The sequence below is a fragment of the Haematobia irritans genome, chromosome 1, assembly GCF_050003625.1.
Source record: "Haematobia irritans isolate KBUSLIRL chromosome 1, ASM5000362v1, whole genome shotgun sequence".
NCBI classification, from domain to species: Eukaryota; Metazoa; Arthropoda; class Insecta; order Diptera; family Muscidae; genus Haematobia; species Haematobia irritans.
The window spans coordinates 271,231,019-271,258,926 of record NC_134397.1 but is presented as its reverse complement, the minus strand read 5'-3'; the positions used below and the strand labels follow the sequence as shown (position 1 = coordinate 271,258,926).

At 32.2% G+C, this 27,908-nt stretch overlaps 2 protein-coding genes across 49 annotated transcripts in view; both read right to left on the bottom strand.

Moving 5' to 3' along the window:
- The window catches only part of slo (calcium-activated potassium channel slo), a 165,564-nt gene that overhangs the window by 115,080 nt on the left and 22,576 nt on the right, over positions 1 to 27,908 (bottom strand). For 30 of the 48 annotated variants that reach the window (XM_075294315.1, XM_075294155.1, XM_075294268.1 and 27 more), the window contains exons 1-4: positions 11,030 to 11,836; positions 10,565 to 10,775; positions 9,076 to 9,520; positions 2,990 to 3,328 (exon numbers count right to left, since the gene is read on the bottom strand). In XM_075294315.1, coding sequence (XP_075150430.1) covers positions 2,990 to 3,328; positions 9,076 to 9,114 — 378 coding nt within the window. In that variant the 5' untranslated portion in view covers positions 9,115 to 9,520; positions 10,565 to 10,775; positions 11,030 to 11,836. Of the gene's footprint in view, positions 1 to 2,989; positions 3,329 to 9,075; positions 9,521 to 10,564; positions 10,776 to 11,029; positions 11,838 to 27,908 lie in introns of those variants that run through there. The other 18 variants (XM_075294179.1, XM_075294212.1, XM_075294220.1 and 15 more) reach the window with 14 other exon arrangements.
- Positions 14,158 to 17,382, bottom strand: LOC142236534 (uncharacterized). The gene is made up of 3 exons (XM_075307775.1): positions 17,343 to 17,382; positions 14,212 to 14,538; positions 14,158 to 14,168 (listed from the first exon to the last, which is right to left on the bottom strand). The coding sequence occupies exons 1-3, from the start codon at positions 17,380 to 17,382 to the stop codon at positions 14,158 to 14,160; spliced, it is 378 nt and encodes a 125-aa protein (XP_075163890.1).

The following is a 27,908-nucleotide window of genomic DNA, read 5'->3' as shown; positions in this document are numbered from 1 at the left end:
GATATTACCTTTGGACGCATCCCAAAGGGAAGAAGTTGCAAGGCGCAATTACAAGATCTGGGTGGTTAAAGTGTTGCCAGTATTGGATATTTTCCCCAAATTTTTTCGTGGAGGGGGAAGAAACTGTTGAGTTGGGGACATGGGGATTTGGGTGGAAATTTCCTTAAATTTGAGAATTTTTGTGAGGATTTTTTGGAAAGAGGTTCAATATAATAAATCAGATTTAAATGTTATTTACTTGAAATACTCCTTAAGGTAGGATTACATACCATGCGTTCAATGCGTCCGATGATTGAAGAGTTGAAATTTCTCTTTGAAATCAAACGCTCGAATAGTCTGCCACAAACAGAAAAAAACAACCCTTCCATCAACGCACGTATTGACGCATGGTGTGTGATTCAACCTTTATTTCTACGTTATTTAAAAATATACAAAAGGGTGCAAATGAATCATCTGGACAAGAAACGAAAACAAGCGCTTATTTGTAATTTTACTCAGCTCGGGTCAGACATTTATCTACATTTGTGAAATTCTTTCGAAAGGACTCGGCGAGATATGTTGCCCTCTCTTCAGTGCTCATCACTGTTTTGGACAATAGAAATTATGAAGATGATTCACCATCATATTTATCTACCACCCAAAATTTTGTGAAATTATTTCGAAAGGACTCGGCGCGAAATCTTGTCCTCTCTTCAATGCTCATCACTGTTTTGGACAATAGAAATTATGAAGATGATTCAACATCATATTTATCTACCACCCAAATTTATTAATTGAGTATTTAGAAATAAATTCGTTCATAAATACATGGTGACCAAACTCGAAGGGGAATTTTTGTGGGGAATTGTAATTAAAATTGAGGATTTTTTGGGGACAAAAGCGTCCTAATTTGGGCCACTATGAATGACTTTTCTATTTGGGCTATTTCAGAGACCAAAGTATGGTAGTTTGAATTGAAAACACTTTGTGTCAGCTACTCTGTATTAAGTTAAACGGAGACACATCATTTAATTCCCTAATTTTTTCTTATCGGACCACCCTCAGCGTGATTGAAAAACACGTATAGATTTTTAGATCAAAATAATTTATAATAAAAGAGAGATAAAATAATTTGTACACAAAACATCCGCAAAAACTTATTTCTATGTAGTTAATTTTCATTATTTCTTTCGAAATTGTTTTAAGTATGTCTCAAACATTTTATGAAGTAAACGTGGGTATAAAGTTCAATGACCATACACATAAGTTCAATATGAAGTAAATCCAAAGGAAATGTCCGTACGATTCCCAAAAATAGTATGAATGAACTATTGTTGTTTAATGGAATTTCACCTGAATTCTACAATATAAAGAATGGTTTAATGTAATTTCGCATGAATTCTAAACATTAATGGATTATTTAATATAATTTAACCTGAATTATAAATGACAATGAATTGTCAATTTGTATTTCCTCTATGTGTCGATAATATAATTCGAGTTAGTCTAAGAGTTATGATGTAAGGTATTGAATAATGAATTATATCCGACTCAGTGTAATCTCTAACCTCTTAGTAGTAGATTAAAGGGAAACCAGTATTTTTCCCTCATTAGTGGCAACGCTAGATATAGATTTGTTCTTGTATACCGAGGTATCCTGCGTGCTATTATCAAGTTAAGGCTCTCTTTCTCTACGTGGCTGTCAACGGCATAACTCAGCATATCCCCGTCTCTACTAATAAAGTTTACCATAGCATACTATCTCCCGTATTTTTCATTATAACAGTATTTTCAATTACAATATGTAAGTACAAGTGTGGATTCTTGTGACCGTCGGTGAACCTAAGTTCTCTTCTTTATATATATATTGTGTGCGACTTTGGAGTTATTGATTTTCTGAACATTGGTTTTGATCCTGAGATGCCCGTGTTTTTTTTTTTTTTTTTTTTTCAATGAATAATCCCTTAGAATCTTAGTTCGTCAGCGGACCTTAGTCCGGTTGTGCATTCCCTAACAAAAAAAAATCCTTTTATGATTTAAACAATTGTATTATTAACCATCTAATACCCTATCCTGCCTTTAGGCGGGCTTCATTAATTAAGGAAGCTATTAGTAAAACAACCCAAAAGACAAGAAAAATGGGTAAAATGAAAAGAAAACTTAGTTGAAACTGTTCAAAATGCTTTACAGCATATACTGAATTTTACCGTATAAAATTTTCTAGTTTAGTTTTCTTGCTTTTGTGTCGTTAACATTAAATATTTAATCATCTGGCCAAAAAAATTGGGACATTAGAGGGTTAAAATGGTCATGATTTGGCGCCACTGATTTTTCTCTTTAATTTTAGTTAATTTTTTTGGGATAAAAAAAAAAGTTTCATTTGCCCATATTTACGAATAAAAACAAATTAGTTTTCCTTTATGTGTATAGTCATATAAGTTGTACCAGCTATTATTAGCCATCACCAAAATCTCTATCATCCCATTTCGCTAACGTCCTTGGCAACCCTATGCAATACCCATTGCACGAAGTAGTCACCATATCAAATTACAACTTACAGACATATTGCAGTGTTTGCCGTTAAACACAAAAAACTAGGATGGTAATTCCCACGTGAATGTAACCACAAGTAGACTTAGTAGTACAAACACTTCTTCAAACATCACGAGTATGTTAATACTTCGAAAAGTGCCTATTAACCCACATTTAAAAAAATTCTTGTACATCATACTCCATAACAGAGGAGGGCTCAATAACATGAACCATAGTAGAAACTTTCAAACGATGTAAACAGATGGTAAGAAGTTGTCCCAACACGACATCAATATTCAGGTCATTTTAACACGGAAGCCATTGTAAATTAAATTCAAATGGAGAAACAAAACAAAACGAACAATGACCAATGAAAAAATAACTACAGGTTTTGTTCCAAGATATTATATTTTCATTATTAGAACTCTTCCGGATCTCTTAATTGTGAATACATATAGGTTTGCTTTCGTAAACTTACCAATATTCGACCGGTTGTTGTTTGACCCGAAATAAGCTCTCCAGCCCAGTCTTTTGCTTCTGTCATAAAAGTCCCCTCGAACTCTTGTTTGTTTCTGGATGCTTTCTGCTCCTTTTGCTTGGGATCGTTCGGTCCCAGCTCCGGTTCTTTGCGACAGCATATAAATGCAAATGCCCGCCATAGTAGGACGATGAGGAATCCAGCAAGAAATGTGAAGATGCTGGACAGTAGAAAGCAGTAGTACTTTCGAACTTTGAGACAATCATCGACCTCGAATGGTGAACCTGTTGTATCATCAGGCAATGATTCGACAGTGCTTTGATCACACCCCGACATCCCCTGCAAAAAATATATATACATTAGAAAATATTGAATATAAAAAAATATTGTAAATTTATGGATCTCTATATAGATTACAACATTCACATATGAAAACTAATTGCATCATCGGAATCAGCTGTAATAGCAAACATTAGATAAAGATAGAAATATAAATATAAACCAAGACACAACAACTTAATAGTAAATATACTGCAGTCATTAGTGGACAAAAGGTAAAGTTTCACCATGAACTGATCTTCGAAAATAATTCCGAATAAACTTCACACGTAAACACTACATGTACAAAACGAACACATGTGAAACAAGGATATTGTGTACAATATCCTTGCAATGATAAGGATAGACAAAACCACAATAGGATATGCATTTTATTTAATAACTTCTCTGCCATATTAAAAATTTACAAATAAGAAAATATTTGAAATTTAAATTTTAGAATACACCGTAAATTTACTAAACTCGTACTCATTTTAAATGCATTTGGAGACATGTATGCTAACTACAGATGACACGAGAATATGAAAGAAATTGATTTATATAAATTTCATTTGTATTAAACATTGAAGAATAACCTTGAAAATTATAATGCAAAGTTTGTGTAAAATAAAAACTATAATGATTCTGTGATAATTAACTACGGATAATCTAAAACCATACTGACTGTAAGTCAGTCAGTTTGTGAGATAGAGCGTCTTTTGTAAAGCAACTTTTGTTATTGTGAAAAAAAATGGAAAAAACGGAATTTCGTGTTTTGATAAAATACTGTTTTCTGAAGGGAAAACATACGGTGGAAGCAAAAACTTGGCTTGATAATGAGTTTCCGGACTCTGCCCCAGGGAAATCAACAATAATTGATTGGTATGCAAAATTCAAGCGTGGTGAAATGAGCATTGAGGACGGTGAACGCAGTGGACGCCCGAAAGAGGTGGTTACCGACGAAAACATCAAAAAAAACCACAAAATGATTTTGAATGACCATAAAATGAAGTTGATCGAGATAGCAGAGGCCTTAAAGATATCAAAGGAACGTGTTGGTCATATCATTCATCAATATTTGGATATGCGGAAGCTCTGTGCAAAATGGGTGTCCCGCGAGCTCACATTTCACCAAAAGCAACAACGTGTTAATGATTCTGAGCGGTGTTTGCAGCTGTTAACTCGTAATACACCCGAGCTTTTCTGTCGATATGTGACAATGGATGAAACATGGCTCCATCACTACACTCCTGAGTCCAATCGACAGTCGACTGAGTGGACAGCGACCGGTGAACCGTCTCCGAAGCGTGGAAAGACTCCAAAAGTTCCCTGGCAAAGTAATGACATCTGTTTTTTGGGATGCGCACGGAATAATTTTTATCGATTATCTTGAGAAGGGAAAAACCATCAACAGTAACTATTATATGGCGTTATTGGAGCTGTTGAAGGTCGAAATCGTGGCAAAATGACCCCATATGAAGAAGAAAAAAGTGTTGTTCCACGAAGACAACGCACCGTGCCACAAGTCATTGAGAACGATGGCAAAAATTAATGAATTGGGCTTCAAATTGCCTCCCCACCCACCGCATTCTCCAGATCTGGCCCCCAACGACTTTTTCTTGTTCTCAGACCTCAAAAGGATGCTCGCAGAGAAAAAATTTGGCTGCAATGAAGAGGTGATCGCCGAAACTGAGGCCTATTTTGCGGCAAAACCGAAGGAGTACTACCAAAATGGTATCAAAAAATTGGAAGGTCGTTATAATCGTTGTATCGCTCTTGAAGGGAACTATGTTGAATAATAAAAACGAATTTTGACAAAAAAAATGTGTTTTTCTTTGTTAGACCGGGGACTTATCAGCCAACCTGTTAATATAAGAAAACTATTATGAACATTTTTATACCCTCCACCATAGGATGGGGGGTATATTAACTTTGTCATTCCGTTTGTAACACATCGAAATATTGCTCTAAGGCCCCATAAAGTATATATATTCTGGGTCGTGGTGAAATTCTGAGTCGATCTGAGCATGTCCGTCCGCCCGTCCGTCTGTTGAAATCACGCCAACTTCCGAAAGAAACAAGCTATAGACTTGAAACTTGGCACAAGTAGTTGTTATTGATGTAGGTCGGATGGTATGCAAATGGGCCATACCGGTCCACTTTTACGTATAGCCCTCATATAAACGGACCCCCAAATTTGGCTTGCGAATCCTCTAAGGAAGCAAATTTCATCCGATCCGGCTGAAATTTGGTACATGGTGTTAGTAGATGGTCTCTAACAACCATGCAAAAATTGGTCCACATCGGTCCATAATTATACATAGCCCCCATATAAACCGATCCCCAGATTTGGCTTGCGGAGCCTCTAAGAGAAGTAAATTTCATCCGATCCGGCTGAAATTTGGTACATGGTGTCAGCATATGATCTCTAACAACCATGCAAAAATTGGTCCACATCGGTCCATAATTATATATAGCCCCTATATAAACCGATCCCCCGATTTGGCTTGCGGAGCCTCTAAGAGAAGCAAATTTCATCCTATCCGGCTGAAATTTGGTACATGGTGTAAGTATATGGTCTCTAATGACCATGCAAAAATTGGTCAACATCGGTCCATAATTATAAATAGTCGCCATATAAACCGATCACCAGATTTGACCTCCGGAGCCTCTTGGAAGGCCAAAATTCAGATGAATTTTGGCCTTCCAAGTTCAGTTCTGTTCAAATTTGGTACGTGGTGTTAATATATGGCCTCAAACACCCATACAAAAATTGGTCGAAATCGGTCTATAATTATATATAGGTCCCATATAAACCGATCGCCATATTTGACCTCCGGAGCCCCTTGGAAGAGCAAAATTCATCCGATTCGGTTGAAATTTGGTACGTGATGTTAGTATATTGTATCCAACAACCATGCAGGAATTGGTTCATATCAGTCCATAATTATATATAGCTCCCATATAAACCGATCCCCAAATTTGACCTCCGGTGCCTTATGGAGAAGCAAAATTCATCCGATCTGGTTGAAATTTGGTACGTGGTGGAAGTATATGATATTTAAAAACCATGCCAAAAGTGGTCCATATCAGTCCATAATCATATATAGCCCCCATATAAACCGATCCCGAGATTTGGTTTTGGAGCCTCATGGAGGAGCAAATTTCATCCGTGTCAGTTGAAATTTGGTACATTGTGCTAGTATATGGTCGTTAAAAACCATGCCTAACTAGGTCCACATCGGTCTGTAGTTATATATAGCCCTCAGATAATTCGATCCCCAATCACACAAAAATTGGTTCATATCAAGTTCATAATTGTATATAGCCCCCACATAAGCGACCCCCATATTTCAATTCTGGCTCTCTACGTATCGTGCAAAAACTACATATCGATTCGTAATTATTTGTAGACTTACATATACACAACTTTTTTGTCTAATATATACCACGTATGGACTAACTCACCATTTAGAAAACTATGTTAAGAAGTTTTAAGATACCACAACCCAAGTAATTCGATTGTGGATGACATGCTTTCGAAGACGTTTCTACGCAATCCATGTTGGAGGGTATATAAGATCCGGCCTGGCCGAACTTACGGCCGTATATACTTGTTGTATAGTAATGTTTTACTGATGTTTAGTTTATATTGGACTTAAGATTTTTTTCATTGAATTTATTTCTTCTAAATTTCAATCAAGAGATGAAAAATTTCGCAAAAGAGTTTATTGAAATTAATGAAAAATGCATTTGCTTTATTGACATTATTCTTCGAAAGTCCCAAAATTGTATCGTTAATTTTTCTCTTGAGAAAAAGAATTGAATACTAGTAATTTTAATCAGTTACTGAAGCGTATTAGTAGACCTAGCGGTTTCGGCAAAAAAAATTGCAGGGACACTTATTATACAGATAGTCTAACCAAAATTGACAATAATCCGAATAAAGGTTGTCTTTTCATAATTAAGACATTAGCCAGCTGCGAATCTCAACGATCGTTAAATGGGATTGTAATGGATGATAAAAAGAAGACAGTGTACATCAATTGCACATCAAATTCCATACAAGTCTTTGGACAATTTTAATTCGTCGAGAACACTCCAAAAAACATTCTAAAAGGTTCATCCTAGAAGAATAATGATGACATAATGAATGTTATAGCCAGTATGTGTATTCATAAAACTCCTGGTATCCTGATATTTAAGATTCATAAAGTAGTACCAATTCCGAAAGATATGAATACATACACTGGATGTCAAAAGATATCGGCCTGTTGCAATTTGATTTCATGTTACGATGGAATTCAGGAAAGGGAGAGAATAGAATGGTGCTTTAGGACCGTTATTATTCATTATACATTTAAATGATCTTGAGTTATCAGGTTATATGTTGTTGTATCCATATAAGCATGAGATAGCCTTACAAATCCAGATGGAAAGAGATGCGGCATTAATTCCTGAGTTTTCAAGGCTGAATAAATTGGTCATAAATCCCTCTGAAACTCAGCTCAGGTTACATTTAGGTCACATAACCCTTTATATAGTTAATATTATAGAATCTTACAAATCGATTGAACCTTATTTATGCAATCCATTTAACATAATGATTAACTAAAAGCAATAGTTTTCCATAAAACAAACATAAAAGCAACATTTTAGATCAAATACTATTCTCAGAAAGGGTATGATCTATTATAATCAAAAGTTCAGACAACAAATTTCATCCCAACGTACTTCTTCAATCATTCCTCATAACCGTCATATCAACTATATCCTCCCTTCGTTGAGGATGTGAAAACAGATGCTATGACCCTAATAATTAAATACTTATGTACCCTCTTTCGGCTATAATAACAAAAAAAATAAATAATTCCTGCATAAGACTTTCGAATGAGATAAAATCCAACCTCTATAAATTTTTATGTATACGCCACATTGTATTACATAATGATATCAAATTCCAATAATGCAGTAACGTAAATGTGTTTATTTTTCCATTTTAAATTCATAAATTCAAATAGTGTATTCATAACATCGTCCATACATCAAATTCAATAAGGTTAATGGTGGTAATATGTAAGCATTTCTTCAACAATTAAATGCTATGACATTTTTAATTAAAAAATTAATAAAAACTGAATTTCTTAATAAATAGAATTTTGTCATATCTAAAATATTCCTTGATAATATTTTTCTAGATCTTTTGACTCTATTCCAATTAATTGGATATGAATGAATGCACATAAATACCAATTATTTTTTATTGGAAAGAAGCAAATGGAAATTTACGACGATATTTTCCACTTTAATAAATTTCAAAAATAATAGCAGCAATATTTATTATTATTGCAACAATAAGTATTAAAATAGACTAATGATAACAAATGATCTTGAACCAATGAAAATTTATTGATATTTATTTGCATTAGAATGCAAGTGTGTTCTCATCCTCACACACAAACACATGCACACTCGAATGCATATTCCCACGATTGCAATTCACAGATGACTAAAAGATAAACAACATTAGTCGTCTATAGTCAAAAGCCAAGTTGAACATTCATTCATGTCAAATTCACACGGAGAGACAGAATAAGAGACGTTGTAAGAGCAAAGAAACCGTAAGACACGCAGTGTAATAATGACGATAATTGTGTATGAGTGTGTGTAATGGGGAGAAAAGAGCGAGATAAGGACTACGCAAAACCAATGCCCAAATGTGAAAAAGGAAAAAAATATTTCTACATATTATACTGAAGAAGACTTACATCGACCGCTTGGTCAAGGTCTGTCAAGTTCACCGCCATGTCTCAACGATAACTGTTCAAGAGCTGAACAGAATCGATAAGTTTTTATTATTATTCTGGTTCTCCTTAATGAGGAGGGTGATGTTTGTTTGTTTGTTGTAATTATAATTTTGTTGTTGTTGTTTTAGTTTTACATACATATTTCACGATTATGATTTTTTTATTGTAGATTTGCTTGTATTCTTGTTCCCCATTTGTTTTGTCGTTGGTGGGTTAAATAATATTTGTGTATTCATCGTTGTAAAATTGTTGTGTATGACTTAATTCATCTAATATATGTTTTTCCCAAAACATTTAATTTTAACACCATTTTGAGTTCTATTCGTTTATCTATTATAATAATATATTTTTTACTTTCACATTGTTTTATAAGTTGCACATAAAATATTAATCATGTCGGTTGGTTCTGATTATTAAAAATAGTATTTGTACCATAGAACATAGGAAGATGCCACATAAATTAGAAATGGTTGGGTCGAAGAAATAATCGTAACAAATTCAATTTTTTACATTAGATATAAAATGAAATTGCAATTTAAAGTAACTCAAGGTCGATATATAGATAAGAAATTATATGTACTTTTAAGGTTGGGATTAAGTTCGCATCATCGTGCTGAAATAGCCATTTTCACGGCTACTTCTATTTAATAATTAATTTTGCAAAAAATATATTTATTTATTTTTTTTAATTTATGCTTTGGATCATTCCCCACCAAGTTATAATAAAATTTGCCAAACAAATTATAATTTTATTTAGTTTTTACACATTTATTTTCGATTTTAATAAAACATGTAAGTCATGTTTTCTATCACGAAATTAATTAATCCAGTTAATTTTTAATTGAAATTTCTTCAATCACAGATTTCATAGTACCAATCACCAACGTCAATTAAAAAAATAATTTAAGTTTTTTTTTTTTAAATAAAACATTACTAGGAACTATTAATTGAAAATTATTTAAGATTAAATTAAAATTTTATTTGGTATTTGATACCCTACAAAATGTTTTTACTTTAAAGAAAACACGTCTTTATCTCGGAATCGATCATTTTAAGACTCGACAATTACACAACAATTAATTGTTCTTAATCATTAAAGTTATTGAAAAAATGTTGACTTGAATAGAATTAGTTTGAGATATTGTTAACATGCAATGAAAGAAAAATTGTATTGAGGCCAATGATTTCTTGTCCTTAAAATACGAATGCGTTTTTGCTTAAATAGCATGTATCCCTACTTGATATTTCCGTTTCTTTGGCTTGGAATCAACACCAAAACCATTAGAATCTTTGGAATCGGAAAAGTTATTTTTTTGCACTGTGAGAAAATGAACTTTAAATAATTTTTGTTAAGTAGATTTTCTTTTAAGATAAATCTGTATTTTACGGGCAATAATCTATTTTGCTTAGGACAGTAAATGTTATAATTTAAAGCTTTCCATCCTATTACCTTCATGTAAAGAACTTTCTATTAAAAATATTTTTGTTACTACGACCCTCCCTCGTTAAAAATTTAATTATGAAATCACGTCTCTACGAAATATACCACTTGATAAAAATATTTCTTATTTTGTTGTTGATTTTTTTCTCGATATTTTCGTACGTTACGTTGTCAAAACATAATTTCGTGGTTGTTTTTGTCATTAATATTGTTGTCGTTTCTTTTATATTTTCCATATAAAAATAACAAGAAACAAAATGTTATGGTATGGTGGAATACAAGAAAAAATGTAAAAAAGGCTCAAAAATAACATCGTGGCATCTTTATAAGTGAAAACATGAGAGAGAGAGCAAATGCTGTGCTCTGAACAGTGACGATAAACGAAAATATATGCGGTTTTAAATTTATCAAAACAATAGCAATAATCAATGAACCAACAACGCCAAACTTCTTATAGAGTAGGCACAAACTAACGGAAAAGCCGACATTCACGCGGTACCACAAAGAACATCAGCGGCGGCAAATTTGGAGGCGTTGACAAACAAACCGCTTAACATTCTGCAATTTCGGAAATGTTTTGCTATACCATAACAGTGACGTCGATGATTTTCTTTTGGTCACTTTTTATTTTTATTTTCTTAACACACAGTCACAAGTGCAGAGCAGGTTGACATACTCATTGAAATTAAAAAAAAAAAAACAAAAACGAACACTCAGCCGAGCATACGCCATAGACTCACTATTCACTCAAGCACACACTAACACGGGGTAGGCGACAAGACAATTTTCTTTGTACACTAACACCCGAACACATGACCACGAGGCAGTGATTTTCTTCATATTTCCCTTGTTTTTTTTTTGCTTCTTCTTTCTGCTGCTCTTGCTTAACGAAATGATATTTTAGTGATCTTTTAAGCTAGAAAATATTCGCTTTTGTGGTGGACCGTTTTCACTTAGTACACTTTTATTTGTTTTTGTTTTCCTCGATGTTTTTTCTCGTTTATTTTTTGCTTTTTTGCCCGAAAATTCCTTGGTAATTATTCTTATTTATTTAAATTTTGAAAAGAAATTTGTGGATTTCTTCTTCTTCCGATTTCGATTTTGCATTGTGTGTGCCATAATTCATCCAACGACTTTCCAATATCAAAAAAAAAAATATTCAAAAATAAATCTTTTTTTTTTTTCTTTCAAATAACTGAAAATGTTATTCAACACAATTCGTTTTGAGTGTACGAAATTAACCAACTCGACCCGACGATTGCTCTGGCGATACTGACTAAAGAATTAAATGGTCTAGTCTTCAAAATGAAAAATTTCCCTTTGTTTCGATTGGAATGTATCGTCCACCACAGCAGCGTCCGCTTCTCTGGTGAGCGGTGGCCGATGCCGAAAGCTGAACGCAAGACATCGTAAAATTTACAGCGTTGGCATTTCGCTTATCCGCCTGGTTAATGGGTTGGCTTGGCTCTCCTTAATATATGCAAAAATTTTCTTTTTTTATATAAAACTAAGCCCCAAAGGCTCCCAGCGGGCCAAAGAACTAGTAGTCATCATATGGTCACTCCTTACCCAAGAGGAGAAAGTTAAGCAAAAGGACGAGTACATACAACAAAGAAATGACAAATTCAAATGTAAATATTACCCCCAAACAACAAATGTAGTGTAATGCCGAAAAGACCAAGAACCAAAAACAATAGCAATAACAATAACAAAAAGACTAAAATTAATAATCATTTAAACACGTAAGAGTTATAAAAATTCGAAAAATGTCACCGTTGTGTTATTGTTTCTTGCTACACTTTTTACCCATCGCGGCCTTTTGTGTGCGCCTTTTTCCCTATGCAAATAAATCGTCAAACGACAATAGTTGAATACATATATGGATATGGACTCTAGATGTGTTATTAAAACAGTGCGGTCTCCTTCGTAAATGCTAATCGTAATTTGCCCTCCTCGCTCTTAGCTTCTGAAACATGGAAAATTCATGATTACACAAAATAATCGTACTAAAATTCTACAGATATTAAAGACAAAATGTCACAGTGTCATGCGAGTAGGCTATAACCACAATGACAACGAATCAAACCTTTTGTTATATATTGTATATAAAAATATACGAATATATCATATGTGTGTATATTAGGCCAAATAGTTAATCAAATAGCCCAATATGAATCAAGTTGAAATTTTTTAACTATAAATTTAATGATATTTTAAATGAAAGTTGAAAATACAAATTATTAAAGAAATTGCTTCTTCGATTTAAAATTTCTTTGAAAATAAAATCGGTTAGTGTACTTTGATGTGTCTTTTATATTTTAGAATTTTAAAAATAAAAATTTAGGTACTGATAACGAACCGAGATGCGACTTCTTTAAAATAAATACCATTTTTAGGGATCTAGCTAGCTTTAAATCTACACAGAAAAAAATATCACCAAAATATTTCCAATTAAAAAATTAATTGATATAATTAAGCTATATGAAGAGATGATGCACAGTGGGATTAAAGATGATTCAATTTATTTTATTTTTATTTATTTATTTTTTCTTGGCGAATCCAAGCCGCAAAGCCATATACGGATTCCAAAACTACACAAACATAGCAATAATAACAAATTATAAAAATTATGCGCTTAAAAACTAGTATCAATAAGTGACTAAACTGAATTTGAAACAAACAAATACACAATAATTAAAACAATTAACAAAATTAAGAGAAAAAATAAATTAAATTATCAATTTAAAAAAATTAAAAAATAAGAACAATAAAAAAATAAAAAAGTTAAAAAAAAAACATGAATATGTGAGTAAGACAGCAATACTAACATAAAAAGCTAGTAAAGAGACTCAATAAAATAAATAAAAAAATGATATAACATAATACAAACTAAATAAAAAAAAAAACTAAAAACTAAATAAAAAAATATATATAAAAAAATAAATAAAAATTAAACAAATTAATTAAAGAATTTACAGCTACTCAGTAACTAGTCAACATCTGCTAACACAACGTTAGGGATGAGACAATACATGCAGCATAAAAATTAAATTAACATTTAACATAACGAAAAAAAAGAAAAAAATAATAATAAAAATAAAATTAAAATTATTATCTGACATAAATTATATAAGACTTAGTACTTATCACACATTTGACTCATGAATTAGAAAAATGAACATGTAGTCTTTTACGAAATGTAGTTGAGGAACAATTAAATATCTTGAGAGAAATAGGTAATGCATTGAAAATGCGAGCAACGCGGACAAAATAAGACTTTTCTAATGAAGTCGTTAACCTAGGTATAAATATTTGTGGGTTACGAACCGACCTGCAGAAGGTAAACAATTCCGCAACGTACCTAGGCGTCTGTGTCCTATATACCTTATGGAAATGCAACAAAACACGAATATCTACAAATTTGCAAAATTCACATCCCAAAAAGTCAATGACACATGGTGTCACATGCTGACGAACATTGAGAGCATAAACAAATCTAATTATTCTATTAAAAATCAGCTGAATTCTCTTGAAGACGAATCCTAACGTCCCAGAAAACACCTCTAAACAATACAAAATGACAGGCATCAACAGGGAATGAGCTACTCTCTTCCTAATCACAAACGGCATATGTAATTCAACATTGTACAACTTACTTAAAAGAAAATTAATCCTAGAACATATTGCACTGATATGAGGTTGAAATGATAAGTCAGAATCCAAGACAACACCAAGACGCTTGACGCGATCAACAAAGGCGATTGGCACATTCCCAAAATTCACAGACACATCCCCATGATTAGTGAACCTAATCGCCTTAGTTTTGTCAGTATTAACAGAAAGACCATTTGTACACATCCAGTCACATAAAATTCTTGACGTATCGTCAATAACACTTTGCAGGACATCAGGGAAATCAGACTGACTTTTAAAAAGAAGTTGTATATCATCAGCAAACGCAAATGGTAAACAATTCGGACTAGCTACTAAATCAAACAGATCATTAATGAACATAATGAATAAAAGCGGCCCAATTTGTAAGAGGACAATTCCTAGATGTTTTCTCCATAAGAAGTTAACATAAAGGACCCAAAATTGAGTTATCTATCTCAGCTAGATCTACCCTAAAGGCTATTGAAAGGTTCATTCGCCCGAACTGAAACATGTAGTCAGGCGTGTATAGGTTTTTACCGGGCTCTTTCTTTTCAATGACTCTATTGATCAAGTTGCTTAATCTTCTTTGTCCATAAAGCTCGAATAATAATTAATTGTGAATTAAAAAAGATATAATTAACTTTTTAATCAAATAAAAAACGAAATCAATAAGAAAATGATTGAAATTTTTTACATTGTTAATTAAATTATTAATACAGAAAAAATTAATCGAGTTTTTCGACCAAAATCAAAAAAAAATTCATTGAACCAATTCAAAAATTAATTGAAACTGACAGAAGCAATGGATTAATTTTTATTCAAGTATATTTTGTATTTTTTATTAATTCTGTGATTGATACTATCATTTTCGTGATTGAAGACATTTCAACCAAAAAAATTATTTGGATCAATTAATTTCATGGCTAAATCAGATTTTCATTCTGTGATTGATACTATCATTTTCGTGATTGAAGACATTTCAACCAAAAAAAAAATTTTGGATCAATTAATTTCATGGTTAAATTAGATTTTAATTCTGTGATTGATACTATCATTTTCGTGATTGAAGACATTTCAACCAAAAAAATTATTTGGATCAATTAATTTCATGGTTAAATCAGATTTTAATTCTGTGATTGATACTATCATTTTCGTGATTGAAGACATTACAACCAAAAAAATTATTTGGATCAATTAATTTCATGGTTAAATCAGATTTTTTTTAGACTTTTTAAATTAAAAATTAGCATACAGATTTCATTTAACGATTTCTCAATTCCTGTTTTGCTATATATTAACAATGTTTTGACACTTACAAATAAATGTCACCTATAAAAATTTAATTACACAGAAAAAAATTTCACGAAAATTTTTCCAATTGAAGTCTTAATTGAGTTTAAAAAATATTCAATTAAAAATTTAATTGATTCAACAAATGTTTTAAATGAAACAAAAATCAATCACAAAAATTAATAGTATATATTAATTATTTTATTGACTTTCAATTTTTTTAAATTGATACTGTCATTTCTGTGATTGAAGACATTTCAATTAAAAGTTAATTGGATCAATTAATTTCGTGATTGAAGACAAAAGATATTTGTTTGTGTGTATAACAGATACTTCGAAGTAAAAAATGTTTTCTTAATTTCAAAACAAAAAAAAAATAGGCCATATAAAACCCCAAAATATTTAATATTTCAGTTAATTTAAAGATTATTTATCCAAATAAAAAAAAATTAGTTTAATGAAAATGCGCCTTAAATGAATGATTCCAAACTTCGTAGATTAGTGACCTAAATTTAATGAAAACAAATTTATATCTAATATTATGAACATTCTCTTAATTAAAATCCGTTTCCTTAAAAAAATATCCTTTATGCTGTGTAATTTTATTTGCACAACCTTTAAATTTGGGTCAATAGTATTTTATGTGTAGGTTAGGTTAGGTTACACTCAAAAAATGTTTACTTGGATCCAAAGATTTTGACCTTCTCTTAAGGATTTTGGTATGGCCAAAGATGCGGCTTCTTTAAAATAAAGACATTTTTTAGCGACCTATCTGGCCTTAAATCTAGGATCAATAAAATTAAAATTAGGATTCACATCTCATTTATCGAATTTTCATTTTCTAGGAATATTAATAAAGCTATTCACGTACAAACAAATGCCAGATTAAAAATCCAAATTATAGCGGATACCTCAAAGTAAAAATGTCTTCTTAATTCCAAAACAAACTTTAAACCAAAGATGGATATTTGAAGTTTTTTATCTTAAATCTAAAGATTCAATATTTCAGTTAATTTAAGAACGATTTCTTTAAATCAAAAATGTGTTTCTTTATTTTAAGGACAAATTCCCTTAGTTCAAAGATATGCGACTTTAACGGAGGGACGCAAATTTCCTAAATTTAATTAAAAAAATTGTTGAAGTAAAGATTATAAAGTTTGTTTTAATTAAAATGTCATTATTTTAAAGAAATTTGTCCTTAAATAATACTTTGTAAATTGCGCATCCTAAAATTTAGGTTGCATAATCTTTAATATCACGTAAATATTTTTTTCGATGTATCAGGCTAACTTAGACTATTCATTATGATACCGCAGTGGTGAACTTCTCTCTTATCGCTGAGTGCTGCCCGATTCCATGTTAAGCTCAATGACAAGGGACCTCCTTTTTATAGCTGGGCTATACACATTGCAGTGAAACCACTTAGAGAAGCTTTGAAACACTCAGAAATGTCACCATTATTACTGAGGTGAGATAATCCACCGCTGAAAATATTTGGTGTTCGATCGAAGCAGGAATCGAACCCACGACCTTGTGTATGCAAAGCGGGCATGCTAACCGTTACACCACGGTGTAAATGTTGATATCACACAATAAAGTACGCACCGTGTCACAATGGTTAGCATAGTTGGACTCGACAATAAAATGGAGGTATCTTGTGATTGAGCTAATCTTGGAATCTTGCACCTCTAAGGGAAAATTCACCGCTGCGGTATCATAAGGGATTGAATAGTCTAAGTGAGCCGGAAAAAAACTTGCTGCCATTATGGCTAACCTAACTAAGTACCCTATTTTTATCGCATTGCTTCGTAACTATATATGTCCCAATGTCCAAGCCTCATACATCCATGGGGTAGCCGATACTGATAACCTTTTACATGCATGTGAGATTGACAAGTGCATGAAAAACACAACAGTTCAATATACCCATTAATTTTAAGAGATGAAAAAATAAGAAATTTTACAAAAATACTTCAAGCTGATAGTGATTTAGAAATATTACATTTGAATGTCAACGCTATGTACTGAAGATTAAGAATGGACATGGAAAACTCAGCATAGATATTTCAATTTAGATTCAAACTGAATCAAAAATGTAACATTTTAATGTCAACGCTAGACACTTATGTCCATATTCATAATAATTTACAGACAGTTTATCGATTTAAGTTTTATGGTAATAGTAGGTTTAAAGTTTAAGTTAACTTTGATGAATATGGGGGGTTAATTTTAAGAATGTCTGGCTGCCGCGTTGATAATCACTTTATTTTCGATGACGATTATTTGAAAATAGGCATATTTACTCAATTGATATGCCTGAGGTGTTTCTTTCGGATTTGGTCTGCATTTAATAGGAATATGCATGTTTATTTTATTCTTTGTTTTAATTAAAGGAAATAAACTGATTTTCAATGCTAAAATCGAATATAGCAACTGCCTTCAGTTGATAGTTAGCTTGAAAAATAACCATTTGCTTTTTTCGAATCCTTTATCATGACTGTGGAAATTGTGGCTGACATTGAAACAAGGCTGGCCGATAAACCTGTTGTTGACATAGTCCCACAAGTGTTATTCGGATTCCATATCAAAAATGCTACTCATTGTCATACCATACACTCCCCTATATTTGGCCGGGCCTGTATAATTTATGTTTCCCCTATGATAGTGCCAATAAAAATAATGTCCAAGACATATGACAGCATTTGGCGGGTCTCAAGTGGAATATAGCCAAACCACAACATTTTTTTTCTAGCTCAAAGGAGAAGAAGTCACAGCAAAATCCCTATGGTTTATAAATGTTATCCAATAGAGAGAATCAAATATAGGTGTGTATTTTGGACAAGGCCAACACTGGCCTATGACTATCTAACCACCCCCACAATTTTTTTCACATATATATATACAAGCATGTATTTGTTGCGTAAACTGGACTTTGTTAACAAATTATGTCTTTATTTGGCAACAAACACAAACAAACACACATGTCGAAATATTACTTTTTGTTTAAGTTTGGTAAACTAAGCACACCCTCAAAAAATTGGAATGTTTTAATTTGCCAGTTTTTGGCATTCAAAAGAAGAATATGGGATATTTTGTCTTTCTTTTGTCATAACCTTCAAAGTCTCCTTTAATTATAACAACACAAATACATACTGTTTTAGTTTTTAGGTACATCCTTTTGTTTGATTTCTCATTTCTTGTGTTGTTTTATATGTAATACCTCTTATAAATGAGTATATGTAGTTATCTATACACATACATAAGGTCGTTTTAGGAGGTTCTATTAAAATTTGAATTCTAATTAAAAAAATAATTACTTCCTTGGGGATGTGGTCTTCTATTATATGAATAATATTCAGTACTAATATTTATGGGAATAAAACACAAACAAAAAGTAGGGAGAATTTAATTAATTCTTTTCATAAAAAAATATATAAACCTGGGTGTGAGTTTTGGTAAAAGAAATGTAGGTTCTAATTAATTTTTTATGGCCATAATATATCCAATAAAAAGCGAAATCCTTGAATTTATTGTGGTTAAACATTTTTCAGCTAATATTTGCTTTTTTCATAAGCAAATATACATAAACTATGGAACCTACCTATATTTCATTAAAACATGGTTTCACATACACTGAAAAAAAGCATGCCCGGTTCCAAAGATTTTGTCTTTACTTTAAAAATGTTGGTATTGATTCCGAGCCAAAGAAGCGGAGAATACAAGTAAGGATACAAAGGATACAGACAAAATTCTCTTTTAAATTTGGGTTTTGTGTACTTGCTTCTAGGAAGCAAATTTTAATTTTTACCTTTATCAGCATTTCAAAGTCCTTCAAAAACGAGTTAACGACAACTTTATTTTCCAAATTCAGACTCGACTTCCAGTAGAAATTATGCTATGTTTCAAGTAAAAAACGTCTTTAAAATAAAGTGTTGGAAAACATGTCCTATATTTAAAAGATTTTTTGCTTTGTAGCCAAGATGCAAAAAGACAACAAAGACAATTTCATTAATTTTAAAGAATTTTTCTGAATTATTAAAGTCAACTTGACCTTAGCCCAAACATTTTTTCTTTCATGTTATGATACCCATTTTTAAGTGAAATCACTTAATTATAAGGACAATACGACTTCATTGAAAAGACTTTTGGACAAGGAAAAAAACTTTATATTAGATAAATGCGTCTCCTAGGCTAAGCATAATTTGCATTCGTACTTTAAAGACAGGAAATCTTTGACCTCACGACAATATTTTTTTCAGTGGAAAATAGCTTAAAACCTCAGTCACATTACACATCCAAAAACAACTTTAACTTCACGTCAACTGTCATTTGCAATATAAAAAAGGGATTGCAAATTCACTTTTAGTCGATTTTGAGCCTAATGTGAATGGGTTATACATTGCTAAATTTTTGCGATAAAGTTATTTTGTCTTTTAGCATTTTGTATATATAGGGTGGCTAATATGTTATTATTGTTATTGTTTACAAAAGCATTTTGATTTATTGCATTCAATAATAAAGTTATTCGTGTTGGAATTCAAGCGCGATAGTGTATTATTGTTTTATATTTGACTGGAAAAACAAAAAGGGCTATCATTAGAGCCCTCCACCATTTAAATGTGAACCATTACTAGAAATAACTACACTGAAAAAAAGCATGCCCGGTTCCAAATATTTTGTCTTTATACTAATGATTTTTGTATTGATTCCGAGCCAAAGAAGCGGAGAATTGAAGTAAGGATACTTTTAACACAAAATTGTCTTTTAAATTTAAGTTTTAATTCTAGGCAGCAAATTTTAATTTATTCGTTTTTTCTGTTTTGTTTTCTTCATGTGCAATTAAATTCTTTTAAAAAAGTGTTAATGACAACTTAAATTTTCAAATTCAGACTCGCCTTCAAGTAGAAATTAAGCTATGTCTCAAGTTAAAATCGTCATTAAAATAAAGTGTTGAAAATTTTTTCACAATTATTAAAGAATTTTTTGAAGAATTTTTCACAATTATTAAAGACAAGTATACCATAGTCAAACAAAATTTTCTTTCATTTTAAGATACTCGTTTTTAATTTGAATCACTTAATTATATGTTAAAGGAAAAACGTCTTTATAGAAATCCATTGAAGTTCTAAAAAGCAAAGAGTTCTCTGGTGCACAAAAAAATGTTAGAAAAAAAATATTATTGTGAGATCAAAGATTTCATCACCTTAAAATACGAACGCGAATTTTGCTTAGCATAGGAGGCGCATTTATCTATCAGATTTTTTTTTTAACATAGCATAATTTATATTTATTTAAAATTAAAAGAGATATCCTTACTTCAATTCTCCGCTTCTTTGGCTCAGAATCAATAACATTATTGAAAAGACAAAATCTTTAGAACCGAGTAAGTTTTTTTTGTCAGTACAGTAATAATGTTGTTCGTGGTGGAATTCTAGCGTGATAGAAAGATGGTTTATATTTGGCTAGAAAAGCACATGTATTTATGTACAAATAAATGTCAGTTTAAAAATATAAATTATAAAAAATACTTCAAAGCAAAAAATCTCTTATTTTCAAACAAAAAACTTTAAACCAAAGATGCAGCATCCTCAAAATAAGTATTAACCTATTTTTGAACCTTTTTTAATCAAAATATTCAATATCTTAGCTTATTTTGCAAATGATTTCTTAAAATAAAATTTGTTTTCTTTACTTTAAGGGAAACTCACCTTACACCAAAAAGGTGGCTAAAATACCACTTTCGTGCCGCGAGTGGTTTTGTTGGCCGTTTGAAGGCCACAATTCTTACCACAGGTAAACTGATTCTACACGCACAGAAAAACCATGTTTGGACATGATTGCCGCATCCATTTAATGCTTATCTAGAGCATGTAATTGCCGCGAAAACCATGTATTTTGTCTTTGTAAAAATAGTTTTCGAGCGGAGAAAAATGTATGGTGGAAATAAGCATTTGAATGGTTCTCAAATACCGCAAACATGCTCTATCATTTAAATGATAGAATTTGAGACCATTAAATGGCCGGGAAATCATGTACCTGACCGTTCAATTTTTTACTTTTTTTAGGAAAAAAAGTATTTTTATATGTTAAGTATAGACATGTCTAGAGCCGTTACATGGTCATAAAGACCATTTACATTGTTTTCGTGACCATTTAATTTTTTAATTTTTTTGCAGCGAAAATAATTTTATAAAAATATTGAGCAGGTACACACGATTTTCATTTTGCGCGTCAGTCGTGTGTTGATTGTTTCTTGGAATGGACGGAGAATACGGATTTACTGTTTTGTGTTAATTTATTTATTCAGAAGTGGCACGTGGTTTTATGTGAAGACAAAAAAGGAAAGTGTAATTGAAACAAGTATATACGGCCGTAAGTTCGGCCAGGCCGAATCTTATGTACCCTCCACCATGGATTGCGTAGGAACTTCTACTAAAGGCTGTCATCCACAATCGAATTACTTGGGTTGCGATAACACTTGCCGATGGCAAGGTATCGTAAAACTTTTTAACACTGTCTTCTAAATTGTAAGTTAGTCCATAAGGGGTATATATTAAACAAAAAAAGGCCGATTAAATACTTATATAATTCAGTTTGACAAAATTTTCTATAGAAATAAAATTTTGACAAAATTTTCTATAGAAATAAAAACTTGACAAAATTTTCTATAGAAATAAAATGTTGACAAAATTTTCTATGGAAGTAAAATGTTGACAAAATTTTCTATAGCAATAAAATTTCGACAAAAGTTTCTATAGAAATAAAATGTTGACTAAATTTTCTATAGAAATAAAATGATGACAAAATGTTCTATAGAAATAAATTTTTTACAAAATTTTCTATAGAAATAAAATTTTGACAAAATTTTCTATGGAAATAAAATGTTGACAAACATTGCTATAGAAATAAACTTTTTACAAAACTTTCTATAGAAATGACATTTTGACAAAACTTTCTATAGTAATAAAATTTTACAATTTTTACATGGCTGTTAGAGGCCATATACTAACGAAATGTACCAAATTTCAACCGCATCGGATGACTTTTGCTCCTCCAAGAGGCTCCGGAGGTCAAATCTGGGGATCGGTTTATATGGGAGCTATATATAATTATGGACCGATATGGACCAATTTTTGCATGGTTGTTAGAGACCATATACTAACACCACGTACTAAATTTCAATTGGATCGGATGAATTTTGCTCATCCAAGAGGCTCCAGAGTTCAAATCTGGGGATCGGTTTATATGGGAGCTATATATAATTATGGACCGATATGGACCAATTTTTGCATGCTTGTTAGAGACCGTATACTAACATCAGGTACCCAATTTCAAACGGATCGGATGAATTTTGCCCCTCCAAGAGGCTCCGGAGGTCAAATCTGGGGATCGGTTTATATGGGAGCTATATATAATTATGGACCGATATGGATCAGTTTTTGCATGGTTGTTAGAGACCGTATACTAACATCAGGTACCAAATTTCAACCGGATCGGATGAATTTTGCCCCTCCAAGAGGCTCCGGAGGTCAAATCTGGGGATCGGTTTATATGGGAGCTATATATATTTATGGACCGATATGGACCAATTTTTGCATGGTTGTTAGAGACCGTATACTAACATCAGGTACCAAATTTCAACTGGATCGGATGAATTTTGCCCCTCCAAGAGGCTCCGGAGGTCAAATCTGGGGATCGGTTTATATGGGGGCTATATATAATTATGGACCGATATGGACCAATTTTTGCATGGTTGTTAGAGACCGTATACTTAGACCACGTACCAAATTTCAACCGGATCGGATGAATTTTGCTGCTCCGGAAGGCTCCGCAAGCCAAATTTGGGGATCGGTTTATATGGGGGCTATACGTAAACGTGGGCCGATATGGCCCATTTTCAATACCATCTGACCTACATCAATAACAACTACTTGTGCCAAGTTTCAAGTCGATAGCTAGTTTCGTTCGGAAGTTAGCGTGATTTCCACAGACGGACGGACAGCCGGACAGACGGACAGACGGACAGACGGACGGACGGACGGACATGCTTAGATCGACTCAGAATTTCACCACGACCCAGAATATATATACTTTATGGGGTCTTAGAGCAATATTTCGATGTGTTACAAACGGAATGACAAAGTTAATATACCCCCATCCTATGGTGGAGGGTATAAAAATGTACCTGTTTTTTGTTCTGCATTTTTCTATATTGATCATTTATTTTTATTTGCAGTTACATGAGGTCTGCGTTTGTACATTTGATGGGCACGATGTAAATATGGAATAATTACTTATTGTTGAAATTGAAATAAAATAGAGTGTGTAAAAATATATGATGTTTGCTTGAACGGCATAATAAATACAAATAAACAATGAATTAGTGCCCCGTACAAAAATGGCTCGCGAAGCCCACAAATGGAAAGTTTGGCCTTGAAGACAAGCCTTAAAGCGGACGACCCGTAGAGTTCGAGAAACGAAAGCCAAACAACTCGTAAAATAGCCGTCCCTCGTCCTCTTGAATTAGTTGGTTTTACTCAAAAACTCTTCTTACTGGAACTTTTATATAACCCAATACTGATGTCCCCATAAATATTAATTAAAAAATTGATATAAAAAGCACGCATCAGTATGTGAACTTAATTGTGCCCTCGAAATGATCATAACATATATATTGATTCAATTTCGTTCATTCCCGTGACACATAATATCATGATATATAGACAGAAGAAGAGACGGACTGACGGATTGTTTCTAAATTGAACTATTAAACCGTATATACAGTACGGAGATAATTTATGGGTGATCCGCATACGTCATACACAAATGAATTCAAATTTATCTTATCGGCCGACATAAATGACTAAAAAATACTAATAAAAATTCGCTGAAGACACGGGATTAGGCCCAAAAAAGGGTTTCTATGTAGCTTGCAATTCGTTTCCATAAAAACATGTTCACACGCATAAATATGGTATTTTGAATTGAGAACGACGTATTTTTTATATTTTTTTAATCTCAGTTAATTTATGGAAACTGCAACTCTATCGAACATAGATGGTTGGTATAAATTTTGGTATAAAAGGGTTTCTATGTAGCTTGCAATTCGTTTCCATAAAAACATGTTCACACGCATAAATATGGTATTTTGAATTGAGAACGACGTATTTTTTATATTTTTTTAATCTCAGTTAATTTATGGAAACTGCAACTCTATCGAACATAGATGGTTGGTATAAATTTTGGATAGTTTTCGCTTGGGACAAAATAAGTAACTTATCCGCCATTCTACTAAAACAAAACGTAACTCTGAGACGTTTTGTGATGGAACCCAGTGATCTGTACTGTTTCGTGATGTTGTGTGCATTGCTCAAAGCTGCAATATCCCGACCACGAAATGTACCTCATCTCGTAAGTCTCGTACAATAAACTCTTTAAGATATCACAATGGACTGAATAGTCTAAGTGAGCTTGAAACTTAATCGGGCTGCCACTTTAACCTAACCTAACTCTTTAAGACTATCATAGCTAATTCAACAAAGATTTCATGTTGTCAATCCTCAGTCAAAAATATATAAGGGCTAATTCAAGTCTTTCGCAGAGTGTTTGATGAATTTTCCAATATATAATTTAAGCCAATGACAACTCACTGATATCCACAAGAGACTGGACACAAAACATTTCGTTTTTCTTTAATTTTGAAAATATTCATTGTCAATGGTATCCATCTGGTATTTCTTATTTAAGACCTTTTACATAGGCCATTTTATACACACTTTTTTGTCCTGTCTCATGGCTAATAGTTGAGATAATTAGCAACTACATCACAAAAAATCCATTCGTGTTGGCACAGTTACAATATTTTCTTTGATCTGTGCCATGGCTTTGAGTCTTTCTTCAATTATCAAATTGGCACATCATTGCAACAAAAACAAATGTTATCACTATGTCCGAACAATAAATCTATGAGTATATAATGTTTAAATTATTATAAAATCTATTATAATTTTCTAGAGAGACATTTGTAAGTCAATAGATAGCAAGAGAGTGAAAATAGATATTGGTATATCTGTGTGATTATGTGTAAAAATAATTTAAGAATGCCCTATCCAAAGAGTGCATTAATTATTCTTAATTTAAATCATTTTATTTTTATATTTATTGAAAGCCCATTAAACAACATACCAAAAACATTTTATTTAAAATTACTTTTCATTCATTTCATTTATTTATTTACTTTCATAATCCAGAAGCCTCATTCGGCCAAATTGATTACATAGCATGCAAAACATGAGACTTACAAATATCCTAATTTCTATTAAAATATAATTCAAATTCTTCTTCTTTAGTTTAATTCAATTTATTTTATAAGACTTTCATTTAATTTAAATGGCATTCATTTAATTTGATTTGAATAATCGCAAAAGTCGAATGTTTCAAACGATAGTTGGACTAAACCATTACCTCACTCAAGACAGTCAGGTACCCGTAAATTTTTATAACAATTTATTCTTTCTTTAAGAAATCCTCACCATTGGCATTTCACACAAAAGCCAGTATTAGTACCAATAACGTACAATGACCTTCAACATGGTCACAACCATAGACTATGTGATGGAAAATCTGTACATATTCCATTAGTTTTTCATTGAAACACACATTTGAAATAGAAGAAGCCAGTTAAAGCCCAAAACGGTCAGTCTTATGATGTCTATCAATCGGACTATATGCCACTTGGTCGCCAACGGGGTTACTGGTTGTTTTTTACTCCAAACCAATGAGAAAATATTAACTGACTTCCATTAAATGGCGTTATTTCTAATATCAGTAAAACCAATTCTACTCTATCGTTGCTTACACTTAAAACGATTAATGTTTCTTTGACGATTGTCGTCATCATATCGACCAAAAAACAAGCAGTAATGGCATATGATTAATGTCACTTTGGTTAATCGTACAAATGTACGACAAGGGGATCCCGTACAGTGATTGCCAATAACTTTTGGAAGATAATGAAAAAAGCTTCTCTTGAAAATATTGTGCCAAATAAAATGGCATCTTTCAATAAAACCAATAAACTGGACAATATTATAGCGATTTTGAGGAATTTACAATTATTAAGAGTTTTAGTAACAGAAATATCCACAAAAAAACGGTCATTTCTAAAAAAAGGGACAAAAAATACTAAATTTTTTAAATCAAATTTCATACTCTTAGAAAGCCTTTAAGGCCGAAACACAATGAAAAAAAGCAGACGTATGGTTTAGCTTTTTTCTTTGCTTTAAAGCGGCTTTATTTTTTCCAACACACATAGAAAAGCGCAATGCTCGCTTCATAAACATAAACAAATTTATATTGTCAATTACAAACCTGGAAGCAACAAATGTTTTTAAGGTCAAAACCAAAACAGCCTACCAAAGCCCAAAAAGTTAAAATATTTTAAACTTTTTTTGAAGCTTTGGCGCCAAGCTTACATTTATTGTGTGCAGGCTCATATAATTACGTGTGCTTCAACTTTTTTCAAAGCAAAGAATATAGCGAAGAATTAAGCGACGTGTTCATTGTGTGTCGGCCTTTAGACATTTTAAATTTCTCATTCGACTTTTGTAACTGTCGAACTTTCGTCTTGCTTAAAACCATCTTTCGACTCTTGCAATGGTGAGCTTTTCTTGATTTTCAAAATATTGAAAGTAACTTTTCGTCTATTATATTTTGTCAACAAATAGTTATTTTCATTGTGTTTTTCCATCTAACTAACCACTGTGGCAAAGTTTAGCGGTAAACTATGACAATCAGGAAAACTTCACCGTTAATCATTCCGCCAAATAATAGCCTGGCATAAGAAAAGGAAATTACAGGCATTATTCAGTAGTATACCTTTCTCTCTTACCAACTTTTCAGAAGAAAAACAATTAAGGTTTTTCCTTTTGTATAAACGAAACAGAAAATAAATATTTCAAATAATATTAATAATGGCTTCACTGTTGTTAAGCCATAAATATTTAGACTTCGTGAACAATTTCCTCGTTTGATTTCATTTCCGTTTCCCGCTGTGCAACAAGGGGTAGGAGAGAGCAGAGAAAGAGAGAGAGAGAGTGAGTAAGGGAGAGAAAAATGTATGTCACAGTTCACAGGCAATTTTAGCTAAAATCTCCTTTACTGGCAACCCCTTCTTTCTCTCTCTCTCTATCTCTTCCTCCTTCCTTCCTTCATTAAAATCGTTCACATTACTTTTCACTTTGGCGTCCTATATGATGGGAGACAACCCACTTTGTTTCCACAAATAACTCTATCGATTGAAACGATGGCGCTTACAATCAATTGGAAAAATGGCATTCCCATCAGTTTCTGCTTTGGTTTCACATTGATATGAAGTAGATTTTTATAGCTGGAAATTACATGTGTATAA

Coding starts and splice junctions, on each gene's coding strand:
- LOC142236534 (XM_075307775.1), bottom strand. CDS start 17,382: ATGCATGTAAAAGGTTATCAGTATCGGCTACCCCATGGAT. Junction 14,539..17,342: donor GTATCGGCTACCCCATGGAT/GTATGAGGCTTG, acceptor TTGATTTAGTAG/CTAGTCCGAATTGTTTACCA.